The sequence below is a fragment of the Glycine max genome, chromosome 6 (genome assembly GCF_000004515.6).
Source record: "Glycine max cultivar Williams 82 chromosome 6, Glycine_max_v4.0, whole genome shotgun sequence".
Classification (NCBI taxonomy): domain Eukaryota; kingdom Viridiplantae; phylum Streptophyta; class Magnoliopsida; order Fabales; family Fabaceae; genus Glycine; species Glycine max.
The window spans coordinates 33,983,237-33,993,711 of NC_038242.2; the positions used below are offsets into that span (position 1 = coordinate 33,983,237).

At 39.8% G+C, this 10,475-nt stretch overlaps 1 protein-coding gene across 1 annotated transcript; it reads right to left on the minus strand.

Moving 5' to 3' along the window:
* Positions 1-8,530: 8,530 nt before the first annotated feature.
* Positions 8,531-9,019, minus strand: LOC100783718 (uncharacterized; the record flags this gene model as incomplete). The annotated part of the gene is made up of 1 exon (XM_003525923.1): positions 8,531-9,019. A coding segment is annotated over one exon (489 nt), but the record flags the coding sequence as incomplete, so codon positions are not given.
* Positions 9,020-10,475: the final 1,456 nt, after the last annotated feature.

The window sequence follows — 10,475 nt, forward strand, 5'->3', positions numbered from 1 at the left end:
TAAATATGAGTGAAACAATAAAAATTTGTATGGTGTACTTCAAATGTATGTAAGTAGTTTGTGATAGCAAAATGTTTAGGATATAAATTAGGTGTAAAGTTTGACGCAACACTTTGAGCATGATAGTGTGTTTTCTTTTTTTCAGAATGTATATAGGTGTATGGCAATTAGAATATGTTAGATGTTCTTGTATGTGGACATGAGTAATAGGATATTTTCTACACATGCGTGTGTGCATAAATGAATTACATGAGTTTGGTCTAAATCAGAGGGGTTAGCACGACATTTTTGCGTTAAGATAAGCATTATCTTGTAAAACTAACTTCCAAATGTTTGTTCTCGCAGGAGATGGCCCCGAGGAAACTTGCCTCAAAGAGATCCAGGAAAGATAAAGCGGCCGAAGGAACCAGTTCCGCTCCCGAGTATGACAGTCACCACTTTAGGAGCGTTGAACACCAGCAGCGCTTCGAGGCCATCAAGGGATGGTCATTTCTCCGGGAGCGACGCGTCCAACTCAGGGACGATGAGTATACCGATTTCCAGGAGGAGATAGTTTGCCGGCGGTGGGCATCACTGGTTACCCCCATGGCCAAGTTCGATCCAGACATAGTCCTCGAATTTTATGCCAATGCTTGGCCTACAAAGTAGGGCGTGCGAGATATGAGGTCCTGGGTGAGGGGTTAGTGGATCCCGTTTGATGCAGATGCTATCAGCCAGTTCCTGGGATACCCTTTAGTGCTGGAAGAGGGTCAGGAGTGCGAGTATGGCCAGAGGAGGAACCGGTCCGATGGGTTCGATGAGGAGGCCATCGCCCATTTGCTATGTATACCGGGGTAAGATTTTGCCCGGACTGCTGCCGGGAGACGGGTGCGGATCATGCGCACCAACATGACCACCCTGACTCAGATCTGGATGACTTTGCTGCTCAGCAACATCCAGCCCAGCAATCATAATTCCGACCTCCCCCTACCGAAGTGTCAGCTGGTGTACGCCATTCTGACACAGATGAGCATTCACGTGGCTCAGTTAATCACTGATGCTATCTATCTATTTGCAGGTATGGCGCCTACCAGGCACCCTCTGGACCCGGATAAGTCCAACAGGGCCCTGGGATTTCCCGCCTAGATCACAGGACTCTGCCAGTCGTTCGAAGTCCCCGTCGCACCTAGCAAGGTGATTCGGCCGCCCATCACCCGAGCTTTTTATTGAGAAGTATTGCACACAGAGACAGGCCCAGGGGGATGCTCCGCAGGCCACAGACGCGCCGCCACCTCATCAGGTTGGTCCAGCCGGATCGTTTGATACGGAGCAGTATTTGCGGCATTTGGTTCGCCAGCAGGCGGCCAACCACCGGGCTCATGTACAAACCCATGATTGTCTTTACCAGATGAGCCTCAGCCTGCAGAGCCAGGGTTTTACTTCTTTTCCGTGCCTTACTCCGGACCAGTTCAGGGCAGAGGTCGCATGGCTTGGAGATTGGCCTGAGGCCCGGGCAGGAGAGGCGCCAACAGAGGCACCAGCAGAGGCTCCCGACGAGGCAGATGAGGCCCGCCAGGACGAGGAGATGACCGATTTATTGGATTTCTTAGGAGGGAGCGGGGCCACATGATTGGGAGATCCCTTGGTCCATATTTCTTTTTGTTTCCATTTTTCTTGTTATATATCATCTTATTTTTGTTTGACTGAGGGACTAACGTTTGTTTCGTTTTGATTGACCTTTGTTTTGTGCATACATGTCGTTTGAACTGTTACGTTAGTATTTACTTTGTTGTTGTCAATAATGTTTGTTGAAATTCCGGAACCGTGTAGAGTTTTTCATTTAGGAACTTCGTCCTAAAAAATAAAATGAACCAAAAATCCTAATAAAAAGAAAGAAGCGTTGTGGATAAAAGTCGTGTTCATAAAGAAAAGAAAAAGGTTTTTATATATGTGTAAAAGGAAAGTGTGTATAAAAGGATTCTTATGTGTAAATGATGCGTGGAAAGGAATTCTTGTGTGTGTGAGCAACGAGTGTATATGGAGAAACTTTTGTATGAACCATAAGTGTGTGTTGGGAAAAATAAAAATCTTTGAATGTAAATAGGGTTTGTATATAGACCGTGTGACGTAAAGAGAAAGAGTTCTAATGCGTGTACAGAAAAAGTTTATCATATATAAGAATGTAGATGTACAAAGAAAAGTTTTCCTCATAAAGGACCACAGGTGTATAATTTTAGTGAAAAAATAAAACAAAAAGGAAAAAGAAAGAAAGACCGCGAAGGTCGACATGTTATAGTTAAGAAGTATAAATCATTCATAAAGAGCAAACGTATCTTCTGGAAACAAGGGACTGATGCTAAGAGTTTATTTTTCGGAATGAACCGAGATAAGGATGGATGAATTCATTGAACTGATGAAAGAACATAACTTGGAAACGTTGGGTCTATCTGTGTAAATTCCCAACCGTAGTATCACAATGCCGTAAATGGGATGCTTGAGTGCCCACCTGGCTGTAGCCATGACTAATTTTGCACGTTGTTTTCAAATCATCATTGTCACGCGTGCCTTATGGAATAATATGGAAGTTCGGCCCGAAATCGACGCCTTGACACCCAAATTTGTTTCGCCCCAGATATCAAGATTGGGGTTCCCACGATAAAAGACCCCTTTGAAACACAACCTTAGACCTCTTTGAACCTTGGCCTATAAAAAAAGGAATCCTCATCCTTTCCCCCAAAGCAAAGGACAGCAGAATCTCCTCAAGGGAGAGCAAATAGAATGCTAAAACCCGATTTCCCAAAGAAAGGAACGGGGGAGGAAAAGTGAAAAGAAAGAAAAGGAAGAAATGGAAAGAAAGAAAAAAGAAAAAAAAAGGTGAAAATAAAGAAAAGAACAGAAGAAAGGAAAGAAGGATTCCCGATCAAAGATCGAAAAGAAGTGAAAAGGGAAAAGAAGCAATTCTCGATTAATGAAAGAAAGAGGATAGAAATTCTTCAAGCCAGATTGCCACTCAAAATCATTCTCGACTGGCAATATCCCACCCCACATGAGCAAAGAGGAAAAGACCGAAACACCCAGCTTCCTCACCTAAAACACTACCCTCGAGAAAATCCTATTGGTCCGTGATCGTACGTTTGATCTTTGATTCGATAGGAAGTTGTGTGCAAAATAAAGTCATGGTGCAGTTATGGTTTGGGAATAGGATAAAACACTTGCCTATGTGAGTTTTATACACTATGAGGGATTTATTTTCAGCTTAGCCCGATGTTTCCCCTGCATGTTCATTTAAAAGCTAAAAGTTGACATCCTGCCCTTCATTCTCGGTTACAAGGAAGATTACCCTTGGCACAAGTATATTGTTTCTCTAAGATTTGGTGCTCTCGCGAATGATTTATTTTTATTTACGAAAAGCATGTTTGCCTTTCAGGTGGAAAAACCCGATGGACTGTTCGGTCCTGCCAACTTTTTCAGAGCCCATGAATTGCGTTTTCGTTCATGCGTCCTCCACCCTCGAGTTTGGAGCCATGCGTAGTGATTGCTTAGTGCAATTCTCCATTCTCAAGCTTTTCTTTTTGGAGCCCCATGAATGTTATTGCCTAGCGCTGTTCATTCATCCTCCACCCACGAGTTTGGAGCCATGCATAGTGATTGCTAAGTGCAATTCTCCATTCTCAACCCTTTTTTGGAGCCCATGAATTGCGTTTTTGTTCATGCGTCCTCCACCCTCGAGTTTGGAGCCATGCGTAGTGATTGCTTAGTGCAATTCTCCATTTTCAACCCTTTTTTGGAGCCCATGAATTGCGTTCCCGTTCATGCGTCCTCCACCCACGAGTTTGGAGCCATGCGTAGTGATTGCTTAGTGCAATTCTCCATTCTCAACCCTTTTTCGGAGCCCATGAATTGCGTTTTCGTTCATGCGTCCTCCACCCTCGAGTTTGGAGCCATGCGTAGTGATTGCTTAGTGCAATTCTCCATTTTCAACCCTTTTTTGGAGCCCATGAATTGCGTTTCCATTCATGCGTCCTCCACCCACGAGTTTGGAGCCATGCGTAGTGATTGCTTAGTGCAATTCTCCATTCTCAACCCTTTTTCGGAGCCCATGAATTGCGTTTTCGTTCATGCATCCTCCACCCACAAGTTTGGAGCCATGCGTAGTGTTTGCTTAGTGCAATTCTCCATTCCCAACCCTTTTTTGGAGCCCCATGAATTGCGTTTTCGTTTATGCGTCCTCCACCCAAGAGTTTGGAGCTATGCTTCATGATTGACTAGTGAGGACCCTCTAGTGCAATCCTCCATTCTCCAGAGTTTTTCATCGTCAAGGGCGGATCCTCTTGACTGGGAAATGTGATCTTTGTTATTTTCCCGATTGATTCCTTTCCCAAATGTGTATATATATAGTTTGTTGTTCTTGTTGTTGTTTGTATTTTGTTTTGTGTTGTGCAGAAAAGAAGAAGGAGTAGAGACGAGAGTCATCATGGACTAGTCACGGAAAGGGCAAGACGGACGAAATCAGTGTCTTATCTTTGCTTTCCTCTTATCTCCGATAAAAGGTAAGTAAAGAGGGGCAACTGTCATACCCTAATTTCGTCCGGGGATTATTACTTGATGACATGCAACCTTTGGTTAGCCGCTTTGAGATACTTGGCGTCCTTTGTTGCACAATAAATGAAGTCCCGAGACGTGTCGGAAATCAAAGGGAAGCAGGCTATTGCGATCCGTGAAATTCCGTAATGTGGCGGAAATAAAAAAAGGGTGTTTTTGCGCAATCCGTGAGTTTCCGTAACTTCTTCGAAAGCTAAAAAAGAGTAAATACATATATCCGTAAGGATTCGTAACCTTGCAGAAGGAAAATAAGTATCGTTACGAAATTCGTAAAGTTTCGTAACGTTATGGAAAAAGAATTACCAAAAAAAGTAAAGGGGGTGCATTTAGTAAAAAAGGGGGTACAAATAGCAGTCAAGCCCACTTGGGCCTTTCAGATTCTTCCTCCAGAAGGCTGTTGCTTCTGGAGGAAGCAACCTTGCTCGCCTGGGCGAGCTGGGTGGCAAGCTCTTCCCCTATTTTGCTATAAATAGGGGGAGGAGTGAAGGGAGAAGGGGTTCAGCCTTCTTGGCACTTCTCATTCTCTCGAAATTGTTGAGGAAAGTTATTTCCGTGAAGAAAATCCAAGCCGAGGCGCTTCCATAACGTTTCCGTGAGTAATTACACGAAGATTCTCGACCGTTCTTCAACATTCATCGTTCGTTCTTCGTTTTCTTCAGTCTTCAACGGGTAAGTACCTCAAACCGAGCTTTTCAATTCATTCTATGTACCCGTGGTGGTCCACATTTTGTTTCATGTATTTTTATTCTCGTTTTCATTCGCTTTTTATACCCCCTTTTGACGTGCTTAAGTCATTTATTTGAAGTCATTTCTCGCCTAATCTAAAAATAAAATAAATTTCCACCGATCGTTTGAATTGTATCATCCGTTTATTTCGGTTAAAATGAATTTCGACCGTTCGGTCAAGCCGTAACCACGTTGGAAATCAAAAAAGAGGTAAAATAATAATATAATAATAAAAAAAATACCTTTTAGTAAAATAAAGCGAAAAATCAATCGGACGTTTTCTCTTTGGGATTTCTCATTCTTAATTGAATTGACTAATAACTAATGTGAAATTAAGGCTAAAATCGATTCGCCTAATCAAGCTCGTCCACAAAAAATAGGGTTTTCAAAGTTTATCATTTCAGTTTCTTACCAAGTAAAATGGATCATTTTTAAGGTCCAACGCCTTAAAATGATCACCTTTCAAGTAAAAAGAATCGCTTGATTCACGCTTAAGAAAGAACTACGTAGGTCTGATTTCCTCTTTGATGGAGGGTACGTAGGAGCAAAAGTCTCGCTTTTGTCGACCTCAAAAAATAAAAAGAAATAAAAGTTAAGATAAAACAATTTCACAATTCTAAAAAATAGGCTGTTGTCCTTTGAGACAAACGTGAGAGGTGCTAATACCTTCCTCAAATGTAAATACAACTCCCGAACTTAGAATTTTTGTTTCGACCGGTTTCCTTTGGTTTTTTTGACGTTTTCCTCAAATAAACGTTGGTGGCGACTCTGCGCATCTTTCCTCCTTTGGAAAGCGCACCCGTGAGCCTCACCTTCGCTCGCCCGCAAAAGGGCACGTTGCGACAACAGTGTTGGTGTTAGTGTTGAATGCTGAAGTCGGACTCCAACCACTAGTAGAAAATATAGAATTAACATCGGAAGATTAACATCGGTTTTTTAAAAAACCGATGTTAACAAAAGCGCGGTGGCATTTTTGTAAATAAGTCGAGTTCATTAACATCGGTTTTGTCAAAACCGATGTTAACTACCTGATGTTAACATCGGTTATTTAAATAACCGATGTTAATGTTGGGTATTTAACATCGGTTTTTTTAAACCTGATGTTAACTACCTGCGGTTAACATCGGTTTTTGGAAAATCGATGTTAACTACCTTAGGTCAACATCGGTTATTTTTAAAAAATTGATGTTGTGTTGTTGATAAATTAAAAACCTGAATTACTTCATCCTCCCGCGCGCTAAAACCCTATCTTACTTTCTCCTTTCTCCTTTCGCCTGAGCACTGACTGCCGCAAATTGCTCGTGACTGCAACCACATTGTTGTCAGCTACGACTGCCACTGAAACCCTATCGTCACTACAACCACATTATTGTCATCTACGACTGGTCGTGACTCTTCTTTCTCAGTCCCATTCTGAGTTGCCTGTGGCTGCCACTCGAGGTCAGCTTTATGTCTTCATTTTTTTCATTGCATTTAGACTCTATTTTCTTTGCTTTTTATAAGGACATTGTTGTCATTGGACTTCTTTTTGGTTGGGGTACGGGTCTCTGTTACCTTGTTGATCGGAAGTAGTTTGACCTATTTGTTCTTTTGCTTTGCTCGTTTCACATTTTTTGTTCTTTTGAATCTATTTGAAAATTATTTGCAGTTGGTCTACTATCCTGGGGTGTCGTAGATTCAGTTGCTTTTTCATTCAATGTTTTGATAATGGGGTAGGGGCTGGTGGTTATATATGTGAGTTGTTTTCCTAACCATAAGATTTATTTGATAGTGGGAAAGGGAATGTAATGATGGAGATGCGGGCAGAAGGGTTTTAGAGGTGTTAGGCACAATGGATGGTTTTGGGGATTTTGATGAGTTAGGAGAACACAAAGGGCTTTGTGTACTTTGGGTCAGAAAACAAAAGCTTTGGTGAAGTAACCCGGCTTCTGGTGTGGCAGGTATTGGTTTTGCTGACAAATAGTGCAGTTGCGAACAAAAGCTTTAGTGTCAAAGTACATGCTTGACCAGTAGAAGGAGGTGCCAAGCCTAACCAAATTTGGTTGAGGTTTAAAGTGTCCTGTCGTTGGGGAGGAGTGGTGAAGATTGGAAATCTGAGGCACAAAGAGTCAATTTTGTAAGTACAATAAGCCTTTTGAGACTCTGAAAGTTATTTGCATGCTTTCATCAATTTCAACTTTTCTAATCAGTTATTTGCATTCACAAGGTCTTGCGTTTATATTTGTAGGTTATGTTTCGTTCCACTTTGTAATCTAAGCCACTGTTGGATTATCTACCAAAGGACTTGCAACATACTTCTCTTGTACAGCAAGTGTTGAACCAATTGGCTGAAGGTATGTCTCTATTATAGGGTCTGGATTCCCAAATATCATACTTATGACCATGAACAAGAGCTTCTACAAGCCCAAATATGATAGTTGTTGGTTTTTTGTATGTGAAATTTTGTAACAGAAAAAAAAAAAAAGAACACTTAAAGCCCATAGTTTAGTTCAGTACCTGCATTAATTGACTGTGCAAACAAGACTATAATGACAATGCCTCATAATACAATATAATACCTTATGTTGGAGTTTACTATTTCCTTAATGACATGTGAAATTTAAGTATTAGTTAACAAATGTTTTGGTGTTTTGGGTACTGAATAATTTATTTTTAAGTTTTTCATTGATTTTGTTCATGAATCGTACGATATTCATTGGTGTTTTGGGTACTGAATGATGTTGCTATCCATTTTTGAGAAGTTGCCACTTGCCATTTGATTCTCTTATCCTACTTGGTGGTGGTGCATTTATTTTTATTTCCAAAAATAAGGTTCAGAATAACATGATTTTGAAAGCAAAAATTTGGGCCAAAAGGGAACCTTAACCATTTTGATTTGATATAGTCTTATGACAAAGGCCACTCCTTGTATACTTAAATTCACATATAGTGCCAAGTAGTACTAGGTTTTTCTTTTACAATAAATAGCATTTAGGTTTGAAAATAATATGTAGGACAAGAAAGTAACTTAAGAACTAAGAGGCACATCAAACTTTGTCTACCTATTTACAAAAGGGACAGTTAGAAATGGGAGTATAAGTTATCCATTTATTGGAATAAAGTAAAAAAGAAAATCTAGTCTAGGAATATGAACACATGAACCATAAAAATTTAGTGGTCCATGTAGAGTTGAGAGAAGAGGAAGGATACATCATAATACAATCAAACAAGTTAAAATTGTCTCCTATTTAAGCTTTAAACCTTGAGAAAGCCAATGTGGCCCCTTTCTCTCTTGATCAAATGTCACACTTGAGCTGCTCATAGGGGTGGTGGGGTCACTGAAATCTCCCACCCTGTAGGATTGGAAAGAGACAGAAGAATTTAGGTCCTTAGTTTTCCTATTGGGTGAGTCTGAGCACCCTAATGGAAGCAGATAAGGTTTCTTACTACTACTATTCTTGTTATTATTAACTTGGCTTCCTCCTCCTATGCTTAGAGTCAAATCCACTTCCATGTCTTCATCATAACCATCATCATTGTTGCTGCATATTTTGCATCTCTCTAGTGTAGTGTAGGAGGTAAGTCCTGCCTCATGTTCATCATAGCCGCCATAAAAAATGTCTCTCTCAGCAGGCCTTTCTAGGTCAAAACCCCTTTGCCTTTTTATGGTCTCTCCAGAATAGCTTCCACTCCTTTTCTTTGAGCATAAGTCCTCTCTCAAACTTTGGACATAAAGAGAAAATATCAAACAATAATATTACACATCCTAAAAGTGATAACCTATGTTTAGACTGAATTCAGATAGACACTCCAGTGTTGGGGTCAGATATATAATAAACAGAAAATTTCTACGCCAAAACGATGATATATAAAAACTATTCATATGTCTTCACTAACTAATAATAAGATTTTTCTGAGGTTGCAATTTGTTCTTGCAAAAAAATGGACTAAAACCCTACGTAAGTTCTGTCTTCATCAAAGACATATTGTAGGTAATTTACATAGCAGGGGATTTCATTCACTGCTTCTAAGGATGGGGTGGTCTAATATGAAGCAATCAAGAAATTTTCATGCGTTGCCAAAAAGGGGATTCAAACTGATTCACGTTGCAAACAATCATGACCAAAGGATCTAGTGGATTTCACCATCTTTTAGTTACAAGAATAGAACCATCAACCATAGAATTGACTTCAATACCCAAGAAGTAATCTAGCTTCCCAAGTTGTTTAAGAGAAATCAAAATGAAACTTGGTTGTAAACTGTTGGACTAAGGTTGCAGAACTAGCAATTATTATGATGTCATCAACATACACAAAAACATAAATGATATGAGAATCATCTTTGAAGATAAAGAGAGATGGATCACATTTGCTTGCAAAGAAGCCAAGATGCAAAAGAATGGTTTTAAGTCTATCAAACCATTATCTTGGTGCTTTCTTAAGCCCATATAATTCTCTGTTTAACTTAAAAACTAGTGAAGTATTATGGTTTTCAAAACCTAGAGGAAACCAACATAGTTAACATAATTAAAATGAACAACATTAAGAAAAGTTTAGGTGCAAATGTATAGATATAAATAAATTTGAGTGAGTATGACAAAGGTTTTGTAAAGAAGTTTGTGGTTATGGGTTACCTCAAAAAATCCCCAGTTCTGACAAGCATGTTGAATTTGGTCCAACATAGTCTTTCTCTCCTCACCATTGATATTCTCCAAGTTGATCATAGGGAAGTTCTCCATCTGTCACTCTTTGAAATTCTCTTGTTCCTCCGAGTAAAACTATGTTAGATTTAGTTTGTCTGTGCAGATAGGGAAACAACGTGTGTGCTATTTATAGAAATTTAAGTGTACAGTACAGTCGATAAATAGTAGTATTCCAAATCGTGCTTGACTAGTTATAAGGCATATGAATCATGAAATTTGCGTCATTGCATCGTGTTGTTAGAACTTAGAAGCTTAAGCTTGATCCATCTTACAATTGTTAACTATATCAGGTATTTAAAGCCTACACAAATGTTGAGTTGCAATGAATTTGTAATTGCAAGTTGAGAGACAGACTAGGTAAGAGCGAGTTAGTGATATACAAATGCTAATATATCAATTATGATCAATAATTCGTCTTTAGTCCTTTAAAAGTGAAAATACTATAATATAGTATATGTATCTTGTTGTCCCTTAAATTTATACAAAT